The following is a 16350-nucleotide window of genomic DNA, read 5'->3' on the forward strand; positions in this document are numbered from 1 at the left end:
CTCTTTTCTCTGGTGTCCTCTTGCAGTTCCCGAGTTGGAGGGTGAAGGTGACAGCATCAGTGCGTTGTGTACTCAGATCACATCAGCATTCAGTGGACCTCCAGAAGATCCCTTCACCTCAGCACCGATGCCCAAACCAGCCTCGTCCCCACAGTCTCCTGTTGCACCAGGTAAAGCCTCGTCTCGTAGCCTTCAACGTCTAACAGATAATTGAGCATTAACAGCTGAATAACTCGTTTGATTGATGCAAGAAGTAGCTTTGAATTTGCCAATTCCATAGCGAAACATTTATTTTACTGAACAAAGCCTGGAATCGGCTTTTTTTTCCTCTTGCAAAAGCAGAACTGCTACATTTAGAAAAAGAATTATCGGTTGTTAACTCCCACCCCAAACATTTTGGCTGAATTTATAGGCATTACAGTATATCTGCACAGGAAATGAATTTAAATGATGTTGCTTGCTGTTGGTGAACATTTGCCTGCGCTCTGTTTGTCCTAATTAAATCCATGCTGTGATTAACACACTGTTAATGACACAGTAGCATCGTGCATGTCTTAACCTCAAGACCGATGCACGTCACTCAAGCTTGCTTTGTACTAGCATCTGTGTTTTGTCCGCTGTAGTGAACGGCACAGCTCCCGCCTTCTCTGTTGCGGCTACTGCTGCTGCTGTGGCCGCTGCTGCCGCTGCAGCTGCTGCTGCTGCTGCTAACCCTGCAGTCATGGCTCCTGCTCTGCCTGCTCGAGAAACTAACCCCTGGGCCAAAACCCCAGCAGGGGCCCTGGCCTCTGCACAGCCAGGTAAGCAGTAAAATATGTGATCGCATTGCCATCAGAGAGCACCTGACCATTTGTAAATACAATACTGAGGACGGATTGTTATCTGATCTGCCAAACAACTTCGGAAGGTGCTTTGGCTGCTCCACCCACAGCAACTGAGCGGGTGGAGGTACTTGGTGGCTCTGAGCACAGCTAACGTGACAGCGGCATATAGCGACAGCTATAAATGTCATCAATAATAAACTACATCTGTTGTTTTCTTTCCATTTCATTCACCTTATCGTTTTTTTTTTTTCTTTTCTGTGTAAACAGGAAGTGACTGGTCATCTCCTGTGATTGTAGCCCCTCCTTCGTCCTCCCCAGTCTTGCCCTCACATAAACGCACACCATCAGAAGCAGACCGATGGTTGGATGAAGTCACCAAGTCTGTCCGAGCTCCGCAGCCCAATCCAATCATGGTAGCAGCGTCGCCTCCCACTCAACAGTTCTCCGCCCCCATGCCGATTCCCGTGGTGACGGTTCCTCCTGTTCCCTTCATGCCCTCTCTGCCCCCTGCTGTGCCCATCCTGCCCCCCCGCCAGCTCGGCTTCCAAGCTCAGGCTCCAGCCTCTTATCCAATGTCCAACGGTCTGCCGTTCCCACAGCCCACCGGGCCTGTGTTCGGTATCACTCCCTCACAGATGGTGGCGAACGTGTTCGGCTCGGCCACGCAACCCCAGTTGTTCTCCATCCCGGCCTCGACGACAGCACAGCACGATGTCCCGGTCATCGGCAACGTCAGCCCGTTCATCAAACCGCCGCCGTCCACCGCCATGACCACTGCTCACCTACAGTCGGCCAACGGTAACGCGACCTTTAACGGCGCCGACAACTGGGCCGCCTCGTCCCAGCTCGCTCCATCCTCCCCGGCCATCCAGCCTCCCCCACAGCAGCCAGAAGATGCCTTCGAGGCCCAGTGGGTGGCGCTAGAGGGCCGCTCGCGGCAGCGCACCTCACCCTCGCCGACGAATCCCTTCTCCACCGAGCTGCACAAGACCTTTGAGATCCAGCTCTGAAGACTGCTGTGACATAAGAGAGTGAGAACAAGTGGGTGACTGACTACACAGGGAGGGAGAGGGGGAACGTCCCTCCTGCTGCTCTTCATCATCTCAGTTTCAGTGGACAAAGCTCGGCAGAGCTGAAAAGACACAGCAGACAGTGGAGAGTGAGGGGGGAATTGACAGGGAGCTGAAATCTGTGATGGGTGAAGAAGAAAAAAAAAAAAAACAGAACAGGCTGCTTCTCCCCAGGCATTTCATTAGCATCGTCTGTATTGTTTTGTTGTTGCCGTGGAGGGCAAGGTCATCGTTACCCTGTGGAACATCTGTGCCAAGCCACACCCACATCCGCACGCCCGTCCCCTTCCTCCCTCCGAACTCCAGCGCCCCCTCTTTGAAAGGACGAGGCCTTCCGTCACCCCGGCTGAGAGAGAGGAACTGAAGCACTGAGAGAACTCGAGCTTCCACATGAGAAGTTCTCGTTAATAACTTTCCAATCAGAAGAATGGAGCGAGACAATGCCAAAATCTTTATTTTTATGCATTAAGTATATTTTAAATAGCTTTGGAATCTTAACAGAAGAGTTGTAAGTAATCTTGCCAAAGGCACAGGCTTGCTTTACAATGAGACGAGTTTATGTCGGTGTATACAATAAATGACCCTATATATTATACATAAATATATATATATATATACATATATATATATATATACACATAAAGAATCTATACTGTACACACACAGCTCACAGCAGTGCTAATTTTTATTGTGATGTGAAGAGATTTTGTGGGGACAGCTGCTTTACTGTTGTGTTTTACTGTTTTATTATTTTAATTTCTTTGCCGTCTAGTGCATCCTGTGATGGGATGTCGAACATCTCACTGTAAATATGGTATCATTGCAGCAACAATCAACGTGGACCTAGTAGTGGAGATGGTGTTGGTGGTGGTGGTGCCCGACTGGTTGCCTCTCTTACCTGTACTCTGTTTTTAATAGTTTAGTACGCATCCGTACTTAACATTTTACTCCCTCTGTCTTCATTGACATTCTTTTTGTGTGTGTTAACAATCATTTTTTATTTAACATGTCTCCTCTCCTCTTTTCTTCTTCACGTCTTATTTAATTTTTTTAGTCGTTGATTTCTTTTCTTTTTCTTTTTTTTTTTACTTTGCACAAGCACTAAAGTAGATGATTTGACTTCACAGGTGAGACGTTGATCAACATGGTTTTATTCAGTTGTGTTGGTGCAGATGTGGAGATGCTGCATGCCGTTCTGTCAGTCAGCAAAAAAAAAAACTACAGTGAGATCAAAAACCACTTCATCTCTCACTGTCTAATGTCTCTCTGTCGTGTGTGTGTGTGTGTGTTGTTTTTTTTTTAATCAAACCTGTGAATATGATCTATTTTTTTCCATTTTGTAATTAATTCATTACTTTATTCCACTTCTTTGGAGAAATACTGAAGCTAAAAGATTGAATAAATTGATGGTGATAGAGGAACAACTGGCCTGAGTCCTTGACCAAGAAAATCAAAAGTGTGTTGGTTTAAAATCATTTTAACACGGATGACGGAACAAGTGTCAATCGTCATGAAACAAACTAGAACTGAAACAGAAAATATTCAAAGGTTTTTTTCATTTATCAAACAAATACGACCCATATTTACTTTTTCTGCCTACTTTTCATTTATTTTGAGTAACTGTAAAGTAATTACCCTTCAGGAAGATATTTGTGCAGTTTTTTTATTGGGCAGTTTTATTCACAGTTCACTGCATTTCATAGTCTAAAACAGTAACTGTACTAATACATTTATTTGGGTGTATCAATAATACACATGTATGCAGGAGTAGTTACAATATTTCATGAGAATGAAGGAATTAAATTCAGTTTACCATTATGGAGCAGAGCCAGTACAGCAAAATGTACAGTACTTTCCAATATTTTGACACGTAATGGGATAATTGTCAACTGATGAAATCATTAATATTTTGCATGAGTGACTTGAATTTACTCAGTGCTAGTGATTTATTTTGAAGGGGGAGTCTGCAATATTTTCCTAATGGTTTTATGTAAGACCATCGTTTTTCGTTAAAATAAAAATGCATCCTTAGTAACATTACAGCGCTTTGTTACAGTTTTTAGGAGCAAAAGTCATTTTTTTGTTACATTAATTGCATTAATTCCTATGCTTGTAGAATGTAACACCTGAAAGATTTCAAATGTAAAAAAGGGAAACATTTTAATTCATGGTTTTACAAACATACAGTTATACAAATTTTAGTATGAATACTGATATATTTTAGTCTGGATCCATGAATTTTTAATATCCCCTATGCCTATTGTTTATTATGGCAGCACAACAGAACACGTGCAACATTCATGTGCCATGTAATAGATAAATAAAAAGTAGAGAAACGCCAATACAATACTATAAAATATAGGAGTTTAAAGGAAAAATGGGTGATAACGAACTAATAACTTTAACTACTTTGCATTTTAAGATGAGCATGCAGCTTGCAGTTAATTGCAGGCACCTAATTTGGTTATAGTGGTTAAGTTGGTCCGTCCGTCCGCAGGGGGCGCTGGCCGGAGAGCTACGCCCTGGTGCAGCAGCGGCGATATAAATACAGGCAGGAAAACATGGGCTAGTTTGGCAAACAGAAACAATCGTACATGTGTTTATCAAATTGGCTTCGTGCTGGTTAGCGACGTAAAGGTAAGACTCGCGTTTTTAATAATTATTACTTTGTAGAGGTTTTCTACCTGGTGTTGTATAGACGTGTGTCCAGTTCGTACCAACGCGCTGCAGAGTCAAATAATTAGCAAGTTAACCGGCTTGCTGCGGCGTTTAACCGTGCTTAAACTTTGCGTTAACGAGAACAACTGAACAAAATCATGACAGAAATCATGTCACAGCTTTATAACATATTACTAAGACGTTAAGGCGTGTATTTATTTTGTAAAATCGGTTGATGTCAGTACACGTTGTAATAAATGCTACCTAGCTGCTAAGGAAAGTGACAGCTCTACTTTCACGGTTGAATGTAGGTCGAGAAAGTGTGTTATTTATCTTAAACCGTCACTGATACTTCAGTCACTTTATAGTTCATTGTTGCAGGAAGCATTTGTGTCATGTGAACAGTGGGACTCGGTTTCTTTGCCTCATTAGCGTCTGCGTGAATGACGTTAGCCAGTTAACTGTAGTTGGCTAACGTCACCTGTGACCCCAATTAACGTCAGTTTGCTTGGTAGAGCTGCAACTCGCGATGATTTTCATTATCGATTAATCTGTTGATTATTTTCTGGGTTATTCGAATACTTGTTTTGGTTCCTAAAATGTAAGAAAATGTTGATAAATCTTGATCAGTGTTTCTCAAACCTGAGATTATGATGTTCTCAAATGTCTTGTTTTATTTGGAAAATAACCCGGTGTCATTTCACTGGCATGATGTAGACTGATCATGGCTACAGCCTGACACAGGCCAGCATCTGACAGATTATTTTCATAATTATTTTGTGGGTTATTTTCTTGATTAATCGACTGGCATATGTACACAAACCAAAATGAATCCGTTTTAATGATTTTGTTATATGGAATAAAGAAACCAGAAAACATTCACAATTAAGAAGCTGAAAAATCAGAACACTCAAACCAGTCAAATCAATTATCAAAATACTCGGTGACTAATTTAGTAATCGGTTAGTCGTTGCCGCCCTAGTAAATCATTTGATGTGTAGTTGATTTTAAGATTTTCGAGCGTTACCACACAGTAAAAACAGAAATATTAATTGCTCAACAAAATTGTTTCTTTTCATTGGTGTTGGACACAAGCAATTCAAGAAAGATTGGATACATTACAGTATTTAACTTTTTATTGACTAATTGTATCTGAGGTGGAATGAAGAATTGTGGGTTTGTTTGTTTGTTTGTTTGTGTGTTTGTTTGTGAGCCAAAACTGTCAAGTCAGCATTAATATCTGGCCTGGGAGAAGAACAAGAAACAGATTGTTTTTAATTCAGACAAGTTATTTGCTTACAATGACAATGGATTTAAGACACTCTATATTTTAAGAAGAAAAAAAGGTTTGTTGGAAAAAAAAAAAGAGGCTTTGCTTGATGAAGAGATCATATGCTGGCCTGGTATTCAATTGGCCCTAGGTGAAATTTACTTCTGCCCTAGGAGCTTCACAGTAAAATATCCCCCACCTGTTTGTTTTTATCGATTTTTTTACTTGACTTTTTTACTTTTCAGCCTGTTGAAAATCACTACAACTCACCATGTCTTATCGAGGGCCTCTAACTGCTGTCATAACAACAGTACTGGGGGCGACGCTGGGGGGGCTGATCATATGGCGCGTTTACCGAACAAAAAGGAAGAGGCTGCCTTCTGTCCAGAAGGTGGATGAAAAAAGCGCGGAGGCTCTGTGTCCCATGGAAAAGCTCACGCCTGTGGAGTGTCGATGCGTCCAACCTCAGGACCTTGAAGAGAAGCCCCTCCCACCTCCTCCTCCTCCTCCTCCTCCTCCTCCCCCTACTCCTCCTCCTCCTGTACAGATCCCTTCCTCTGAACAGCTGCTGGGAGTGAAACCAATTATGGTGAGCTCTGAGGAGGAATGGCAGCAGCTGTGGCCACTGATGCAGGAGGAGCTGTCAGTCTTCCCTGTGCTAGGGCTCGACTGTGAATGGGTAAAGACCAATGGCGTAAGAGATACCTTTTGCATGTTTATAAAAGGTGGAAAAATCCAGCCTTAATGATTCAGCCTGTGTCAGAGCTCTTATGTTTGCCTACATTGCTTAGTCATGGAGGTCATTGGCCACATGCAGATGGTACATAGTGAATAGTATTTTAAGTGCTTGTTAAGAGATTTAAAATGACAAAAATCGGACTTTGTCATCCCACAGGAAAAGTCACAAAGTGTTTAAAAAAAATCTGGTTTAAGTCCTGAACAACAATGTAAATGTATACCAGTGCATCTTAATTGGGAATAAATATATAAAAAAAATTACTTTATGAACTTCACTTTTTTGATTATTTTAAATCAAAAGAAGTGCAGTAAGCCTGCAGTAACACAATGGCTACTTCATAAATGTTAATGCAACTGCATTACGCTGGCTTCTTTTTCTTCACACACACAGTGCTGCTCTCTCACTCTCCCTGCACATACTCTTGCCTGGCTCTTAAAGGGGCCACAGCGTTCTTACAACAGTAGTTTACGAAATTCATCTTGCGGGTCAGATTGGACCTTCTGGTGGGCCGGTTCTGGCCTGCAGGCCCTACGTTTGACACAGTCTCTCAGGAGAACTACAGCTTCATCTATTTCACTTCCTGACAAAGTGATTTGATCCAGGTTTTCCTGAAATCAGGTTCTATTACAATTTATTTTCTACTTGCATATGTACGGAAGCACATTGCATTCATTTGAAAAAAAACTAAAAACTCCTGTTTTTCTAGCAAAATTTTAGTAACCTCCAACCTGCAAGTGACTCTTGTATCCATGGAGCATGCCATATCTGTCCAACTGATCCTGGAGAAACATTGCTATGTCTAACAGATCTGAATGAGCTTTCCTTCTGAACAACCGCAAAGTCCTCAGGTGCCTGCGTAAAGTCGACAAACTAATTGTTATCTACCATCTATGTGACTTAAGGACAGGACTATCTCCCAGTGTCTTAAACGCAGATCAAAGTAAAACTTGATTAAATTAAACAAGCCGTTCATGTTGTTATAAATCAAATCTCAATAAAGGAATGAATTTATTTATTGTTTCAAATGCTCTCTAAACATAGAAAAATAATTATTCAGTAAATCAGAAAAAAAATTCTCAGAAAAACCAACCATGAAAATAAATAACTCTGAAAAACAAACCAAAACATTTTTTTTCAAGTGAATGCAATACGCTAAAATACATATGCTACATAATAATCAGCTGTCTTTAAACCATTAATCCTAACATCACTAAAGAAAAAAGACTTATCTTTCTGCAGACTTTTTTGAAAAGAAAATTGTTTGACAATTTCACATTAATCCTCCATTATTACAAACACCAAAGGGTTGGAGTTTTCTTCTTAACCTCCTCTTCTAACATTTTAAGTGTCTCTGTTTCCTCTCCGTAGGTCTCAGTGAAGGGCCAGCCCTCCGCCGTGTCTCTCTTACAGATGGCCTCATACTCAGGTCTGTGCATCCTGGTGAGACTGCTGCCGTTTCGTGGCGGTCAGCAGACGTTCCCGCTCAGCTTAATGGAAGTCCTTCGAGACCCCCATGTTTTGAAAGTCGGCGTCGGTTGTTATGAAGATGGCAAACGGCTGACACGTGACTACGGTCTATCTCTGTCATGCACTGTCGACCTGCGCTACCTTGCCTTAAGACAAAGGTGCTGTTTGGTTAATGATTTTTGTTGCTGATGTGATTTTTGTTTTGGTCACGCGTGAAGAACTTGTTTATTAGAAAGTGATTGTGTGCATTCGTCTCAATTTTCAGGCAAGCTAAAGTGACTAACGGCCTCAGTCTGAAGTCCCTGGCTGCAGATCTGTTGAATGTGTGTCTGGACAAATCTCTGAAGCTGCGCTGCAGTGACTGGGAGGCAGATGAACTGACTCTGGAGCAGGTACTGATTCTTCCAGATGCACTTAAATTAATAGAATAATTTAACAATGGGGTTTAATGTGAGATGGGTTTTTTCTGGGAGAAGTTGGAGCTTAGTTTTGCACTTACATTTGTTATCTCTGTGTTGGCGACAGTTGAGGTGCATCGTGTACATTCTATAAGAAACATCCTTTCAACCCGAATCCTCCAATTGGGGGACCCAGAGAAGCTCTTAGTAGTGCGAGTATGAAATAATGGCACAGATGGTGCCAAAATGTGCCAAATGAGACCTTGTCTGTACTTTCTGTACTAAAACTGCTCTCATTTTGTTTTGCTTCTCTTTATCAGAGTCAACCTATGCAGAGATAATGTTAACATATTGTACCATGATTTGATAGAGGCTTAGAGCCGCGTCATTCCAGAGAGGTAGACATCCTGAAAGTGCTTTATTTCATTTAACGCTTCCGCGATATCAATAGAAAAAAACGTTCGATAAAGTCACTCGACTACGTTCGGGGGGGGGGAAAAACAGCGCGAGGAAAAATAGACGAAGCAGGTTTGGTTGCTCAGTCTCTCCCTCGTAACCAAGTTGCTACCATGCTTGCAACCTATAACATCGAGTAGGCAGAGGCGAGAATGCAGCTGCTCAAAAAAAACACACCATCACCACACCCCCAACTAGGAATCAGTTCACAACGATAAATTAACCCAAATATGAAGTTTATGGTTTTAAGAGCCCAATACTGTTATTTGAAGCATGGAGTGGCTTCTTCGTGATTTTTAACGTGTATATTCTGTAAAAAAACGAAAATCACTGTACTTTTTTTAAAATAAAAAAATAGATTTTTCTTTGTTTACCCGACTTGTTGCTGGTTCTCTTGTGGCTGGTCATATTTGCAGCTAAATATTCCTCACCTCATCTTCCATTTCAAGTGTGTTGGAGGAAACGATGTAGCCCTTGATTAGCATCAAAACTAAAAAGATGATTATTTTGTCCATTGTGGGCTACTGTGAAAACATGATGCTTCAGGGGGGGGAAATGTGTTCATGATTCTTTTGTCTTGTGTGTTCTCCAGATGACTTATGCTGCCAGAGACGCCCAGGTTTCCATCGCGCTCTTCCTTCATCTCCTCGGCCTCCAAACTGAAGCCGGACCCGCCTCTTCCAGCGGGAGCTCCTACACTGAACTGGCCGCCCGCTGCCAGGGCCTGGTGGATGTTCCCTTCAGGGGCCGAGGAGAAGGCGAAGGAGATGACAGCTCCACCGAGAAAGAGAGGAGACGAAGGACGCGGAAAATGCCCGTTTATGAAAGCCCGGAGTCTGGAGATCAGCAAGTCCCAGACCCTCGAAAGAATAGCAAAAGGAAACCGCTGGGCGTGGGATATTCTGCCAGGTAACAGGACGACTACATACCAATATGTAGAAATTAGAGCTGGGTGATGTGGCTTATCAATATATGAAAATCTTAATATAAAGCTGGACTTTAGGCTGTTTCTTTGAGCTCCGGGAAAGTTTTCTTTCTTAGGGGTTTCTGCTTCTCAAAGGACAGTAACTATGCATTGTATTGGAATAGAAGATTTCATTGAATGTGTGGGAAGGCCAAAAGAGGGTTTTTCTCTGTGGTGATGTGAATATTGACTTACAAAATACGATGATTGATGACTTCACTAATATGATGTATACGATGGGCCTACAACCCCTCATTACAGGTTCACAACACATAGTGCTACCCTAATCGATAATATTTTCACAAATATTATAGGGACAGGCATAACAAGAGGACTACTGATAAATGACATAAGTGACCACCTGCCAATCTTTGCTATCTATGACTGGAAGCACACTGTGACACAGACACCGAACAAAATCACATATAGAAGGGTCAGGATTGAAAAGGGGACCCTTACACTGAGAAATGAACTACTGAGGCAAGACTGGAACGAGGTCTACAAAGAAACGATTCCTTTTTGCAAATATTTAAAACGCTGTATGATAGACACTGTCCTGTAAAGAAAAGACCCACAAATCAGAATAAGGAGGGGAAACCATGGCCAACAAAAACATTGATAAATACCTGCAAGAAGAAAAACACCCTGTATAGACAATACATGAGATTAAGGACGGAACAGTCAGAAACGAGATACAAATGATATAGGAACAAACTAAATAGCATCCTAAGTGATTGCAAGAAAATACTACAGTGATCTGCTAGCAGAAAACATGAACTATACTAAAAAACTATGGGATATACACAAAACCTAGCTATCCTCTCTACTTCGAGGACAATAACACGAAGGAAGATAACAAGGAAATCATAGCAGAATTTACAGATTTAATGAATTCTTAGTCAATGTGGGGCCGACTCTGGCAAAGAACATTCCTGACTCACTCCTTCACTGGGACCACATTGATAAGGACAGAGACAGAAACCCCAGCACAATGTTTCTCACCCCAGTGAAGGACACAGAGATTAGACACCTGGTCAACAAATGCGTAGCAAAAACATCCACGGATGTAGATGACCTCGAAATGAAGCTAAATTAGAAAGTAATAGATAGAATTCTTTCACCTCTAACAGGTCTGTCAAAATTTCATACAAAAAAGAAAGGGGGGGAAAAAAAAAATTGGGGGCGGGACTAGATAAGCTTTTGCTTCTCCTGCTTTCCCTTTCGGTTATGTGTATTGTGTGGACTACACTAAGATGATGGGTGATGATGAGTGATCTAACTGACATGACCGAGATAAATAAACATACATACATAAATACTGTAATGTATAAATGAAACATCTACCTCACAAATATGCATGAATTTATGTATTCTAGCACTTTATGGTCAGTATTACACATTTAAAACACCATTCTTGCCTTTAATATTAGCTGATATCTGCTGTATTTCATTGGCTTTTTATTGTTTATGATGAAAACGACACTTGCCTATAAATATGGTCAAATTCTACTGTAACACAACTACTTAGGCTTTCAGTGGATTTTCATGGATAATTTTATATTACCAATTGAATTGGTATTGAGTTTAATATCATGGTGTTTCATTGTACAAAGGTTCTCCTTTTTACATGCACTAAAATTCAGCTGGTCAGATTTTTATTAGTGCTGTTGGTAAAAGAGCAGAACAAGAGCTCCAAATGCAAGATGGCAGTTTCATAATCTAAAACAAAACTATACTGTAAATACTTTTAAATGAGACGTTTCCTGAATGGGCTCAAGGTTCATCTTAACCAACAGAAATCTCCTCACTGTCTCCTCCTACAGGAAGTCTCCTCTCTATGATAACTGCTTCCTCTATGCTCCCGATGGTCAGCCGCTGTGCACCTGCGACAAGAAGAAAGCCAAGTGGTACCTGGATAAAGGAATAGGAGGTAAGATGGTTCTTCTTCAGATGGTTACGTTTCCCCTTGAACCTGTAAATCCTCAGCAGACGGTGAATGTGATGTCATTTAAATATGAGCAGGACACTTTTCTTTTCATTGGTTTGTTATCATAGACGTTACAAATGAACAAAGAGTCGGGTTGCAGTGATTAATCAATAACTCAATTAATTTTCAACTATTTTGAGAATAGTTATAGTTTGAGTGTTTTTAAACAATTACTTTTCTTGAGTTTATGAAAATAGTCAGTAAATGTGTGTGTGTGTGTGTGTGTGTGTGTGTGTGTGTGACCCAGTTCTTCAGAGTGAAGACCCTTTTATCGTAAAGCTGCTGTTTGAGCCGTCGGGACGTCCTGACTCGCAGCAGGATTATTATCTCACTGCCAAGGAGAATCTGTGTGTGGTGTGTGGCAAAGCAGATTCCTACATCAGGTGAGATGATGTTCAATTTTTACTCTTTTTACTCAATCGTCTTATTTTAACTTATCAGTTTTATCAGTCATGTCACCCATAAGAATGTGAACTCCCGGTTTGGATTAGATTTAGATTTCATGCCAGCGCCATCTTGATGCTTTAGAGGCAGCATGTTTAATATGTGCCATGCTTTATTGTCTATTCTCCTCTAAACGGGAACATCATTTACAAAATGAACTTTGTTTATGTTGAGGAAGACATACAACTACAGATTGTGACCATTAACTGAGTTAAATTCAAACCAGCAGAGAGGTTAAAATGCAATTGCTGCTTTTTATTTACTTTTTTACAGTCCGTGCTTATTTAGTGGCTTTGCATTGTATCGGGATTCAAAATTTGAATTATCAGACATAAGGACGTGTTCACTGTTACCTTTTTTTTCAGTTTTTTTAGTCATTTACGTCCAAACAATAAAAAAAAAAATGAATGTTCCATTTGATTCTAGTTAATATTTTTGATGATATTTGATGATTTCACATCTACAACATCATCATTTGAAGCTTGACTTAAATCACAAATACATTTTTGAAGAATTGCTATGTTAGCCAAATGGTTCAGCCTTACAAACGTCTCTTATTTTGGAGGGAAACTTGGTGACCTCGCAGCTGTGATTAAGGCAACATTTCCTCCGGTCACACAGGAAAAACATCGTGCCACATGAGTACAGGCGACATTTCCCCACAGAGATGAAGGACCACAACTCCCACGACATCCTGCTGCTCTGCACCAGCTGCCACGCCGCGTCCAACGTGCACGACGGCTTCCTGAAGCAGCTGCTGGCCGAGGAGTTTGGCGCTCCTCAGGGCTGCGAGGAGGGAGTCCGTCTGCTGGAGGACACGGACCGGCGGAAGGTGCGCTCGGCGGCCCGGGCTCTGATCACCGCCAGCGACGGACTGCCGGAGCAGAGGCGAGAGGAGCTTCAGACGTTGATCAGGAGTTTCTACGGTGTGGGCGAGATGGAGGAGCTGACCGATGAGATGCTGCAGAAGGCTGCTGATCTGGAGACGAGGTGAGATTTGACTCACTAATGTAATCCCAGAACTAAACCATACTGGGTTTAGTTAACCTTCAGAAATATAGTTAAACTCAGCACTATAGAGATCACTACCAAAAATCTAGATTAACTACATACATTTGAATAAATATTACTGTGTGGTATCAACAACCACATCAGTGTAGCAATATAATATGTATATAATGATTTAAACTGTTTGGAGTGTAAGTGATGCAGAGCAGGATGTGGAACTGACCCTTAAAATTAGGGAAAAAAATGAATTATTGTGTTAGTCGGACTAAAAACAGACAAAAACAGGTTGGTCCAACTGAAATGGTCCAAAATGATCTTTCTCAAAGTTGGACCAACATACCCAGATCATGTGATTGGGAGTTGGCACATGTGCAACAGTTCCAGCCTCCCGTTTAAGCCAAAATAAAGACTAGAGTGGTAAATGAGCAATTGTTATGAAGTTTGTGCAACACATCAGCTTAGTGCTCTGTCTTAGAACTGTTAAACGGCATTGTCCCTGTTAAATAAATAAAACAATAATGGCACAAAATCCACACCAGTACTCTTGTTGGAATGATGAGGTGACTGACTTTATGCTCGTTCAGCTTAAACAGTTGAATATTTAAAAGGTGATGGATGGTGGGAAGACTGAAAGATATGCTCACAATTAACCTAATCCTGACGAGCTTAAAGGGGTCATATCGCCACCTGAAGCTGCGATTATATCTGTGTCGGTTGGTTTTCCGCTCAGTGACAACATCACACAGAACCCGTCCTTCTCTCCTCTGAAGGATCTTCAACGCGGCGTTTGTGCCGCACGGCCTGAAGGTGGTGCAGTCTCACGCTGAGCAGGGCCTGCGGGGCCTGATGTACCTGGAGCGTCGCTGGCGGCAGCACTTTCTCACCACCATGAGGCCGCGCCACCTCCCGCCCCTCTGGTCCGTCGACCACAACCACGGCAAGTTCCTCCGCAAGTATGGAGAGGACCTGCCCATCCAACTCAACTGACTGTGAGGGCCGTGGTCAAAGACTCCACGTCCACTCTGTCATTTTTACAGCTGGTTTAGACGGACGGCGAAGGGACGGACACTCTGACTCCCTAACTGGGACCAAACTGGTATAATGTGTGGCAAGTGACGAGTGTGTGAGTGAATACACTCGATGTTTTGCTCTTGTTTGGTTGAACCAGTGAGATGCTGCTCAGTTGCCATGGAGACCATGAATTGAACTTAAGCCTCTTCCTCTCTGGAGGAAAGCCAGCACTGAATCTGAGGACACTATGTAACTGCATAAGGACACTTTTCTGAAAAATGTGTAATTTATTTATGAAAAAAAGCTATTGATATTGAAATGTAGGAACCTATTTTTAGAAGAAGCTGCAGCCTGCTCTTAATTTCCCCTTAATTTTATTGACGTCACGCACCTCCCTCCGCAGGTTCGCAGCTTTGCTGAGACATTGGCTTCAAAGTAATGGTGACGGTGGTTGTTTTATTTACATGACCGTGAATTATTCCGCTGCTGTTTCAGCCTGTTGTCTGTTTTAAGTCGATAGATGAAGGATACGTTTTCCAGAAGCAACTTGAAATCAAATGAACTTCGGTTATTTTGCTTTTTAAAGGACGAGTTTGGTCATGAGGTGCTGTTGGGGCCCGACTGCACCATCTCAGTTTTTTTTGCAGGGGTGGGTGGGAAACGAATTGTCACAGAGTAACATTGGCTCATTTAGTTTTATAGCTTAAACTTGTGGCGTGTATGTCCTGTTGCGGATCCTCCTGATGGTTGGGTCACTTCCATGGCTCATGTTTTAATGAGCCTCTTAATCCCCAAAACCTGACCGGAGACGTCACAGCATCAGGACACGAGCTAGTTTCAGTTCACAGCAGTTCTCACCGACGACGTCAATTCACACAATCCAAACTGCACAATAAGAAAAAAGATGCCAGCGTACCTGAAAACCACCATCAACGTCCCCTTTTGCAAAGCAGATTTTCATCCCAGGATTGTAATAAAGATATTTACAACATAAAAACTGTAAATTTATTCATGTTTTCCTGGATGAAAGCCTTGAAGCTGTTTTGTTTACTAAAATTATGAATGTTAAAAAATAAATAAAAGTCGTATTTGTGACATTGTCGTGCATGCAACCTTTCTTTTAAAAAAAAAAAGAAACAACAAAACCACACTCACCATTTGCCTTTTTTATTTCTTACAAAATCACAGTTTAATAAAGTCTGTAAAAATGAGTACAAAAGTGGATTTTCTTAACATTTCATATATGAATCACTCATGACTTTCAGCTCAAAGGAGTCTTTAGTTGTTATTTTTTTGTCAGGAATGACGTTTTACAATCTAGTTTTGCTGAATTAAGGCCTCTTGATTTTGGCATCAGAACAATCTCAGTCAAATGTTTACTTCTCTTAATTAGCGTTGAATTTGTGTAAAGAGTTATGAGCTCCCCTGGTTTCACAATTCAGTCAGAAAAATAAAAAAAGACATTTATAAATAAACAAGAAAATGGCTCAACATGCAGACATGATCAATCCCTTTGTCCTTAATTGCTGACAGAACAGGGCGTATTTGTAAAGGTCAGCGTTTGATACTGCACACACAACACAATAATAATGGCACATGAGGCTGCTTTTCTGACGGGGATTCCATCAAATTTGACACGAGAATTATTTTTTTTTGATTGAAAGTGTATTTCAATTTACGAATTTTTTTTTGGCAGCGTGTGGAAGTGCTGCTTAGAAAATAAAAACATAAGTGAAATTTAGTGGAATAACCAATTTTTTCTTTTGAAGAAATTTAGTGGTGACAAGGAATGCAATCAATCCTGTGTTATTAAACACACCGACATCTTTACTGCAATAAAGCGAAACCTCTGAGGGAGGAAACACACGTGAGGAGTCAACGCCTTTAAACATTTAGGGACAAATTCTGTTTGAACAACAGAAAATTCAGTCATTTTCTGTCATTCGTGTTCTTGCTGAGCTGTGGACGAGAACCTCAGTACTCCTGTCTGTTCAGCCAATGTGGAGCTATAGCTAGGAGCTAGTTAGCTTCATGTAAAGACTAGTAAGAAAGCC

At 41.3% G+C, this 16350-nt stretch overlaps 2 protein-coding genes across 8 annotated transcripts in view; both read left to right on the top strand.

Moving 5' to 3' along the window:
• numb (NUMB endocytic adaptor protein) overlaps nucleotides 1-3318 on the top strand; it is a 55192-nt gene extending 51874 nt beyond the window's left edge. For 4 of the 6 annotated variants that reach the window (XM_058614980.1, XM_058614975.1, XM_058614976.1 and 1 more), the window contains 3 exons: nucleotides 27-170; nucleotides 624-800; nucleotides 1092-3318. In XM_058614980.1, coding sequence (XP_058470963.1) covers nucleotides 27-170; nucleotides 624-800; nucleotides 1092-1834 — 1064 coding nt within the window. In that variant the 3' untranslated portion in view covers nucleotides 1835-3318. The remainder of the gene's footprint in view (nucleotides 1-26; nucleotides 171-623; nucleotides 801-1091) is intronic. The other 2 variants (XM_058614978.1, XM_058614979.1) reach the window with 1 other exon arrangement.
• Nucleotides 3319-4415: 1097 nt separating this feature from the next.
• exd2 (exonuclease 3'-5' domain containing 2) lies at nucleotides 4416-15391 on the top strand. Of its 2 annotated transcripts, none has more exons than XM_058615138.1 (9): nucleotides 4416-4531; nucleotides 6068-6516; nucleotides 7930-8186; nucleotides 8294-8420; nucleotides 9475-9791; nucleotides 11670-11776; nucleotides 12081-12216; nucleotides 12899-13267; nucleotides 14056-15391. In XM_058615138.1, exons 2-9 carry the CDS (start codon nucleotides 6094-6096, stop codon nucleotides 14270-14272), a joined length of 1953 nt encoding a protein of 650 aa, XP_058471121.1. In that variant the 5' UTR covers nucleotides 4416-4531; nucleotides 6068-6093; the 3' UTR covers nucleotides 14273-15391. The 2 variants fall into 2 exon arrangements, with proteins under 2 accessions (XP_058471121.1, XP_058471122.1); XM_058615139.1 differs by having other exon boundaries at nucleotides 6068-6501.
• The last annotated feature ends 959 nt before the right edge of the window (nucleotides 15392-16350 follow it).

This window comes from Solea solea, chromosome 18 (genome assembly GCF_958295425.1).
Source record: "Solea solea chromosome 18, fSolSol10.1, whole genome shotgun sequence".
Lineage (NCBI taxonomy): Eukaryota > Metazoa > Chordata > Actinopteri > Pleuronectiformes > Soleidae > Solea > Solea solea.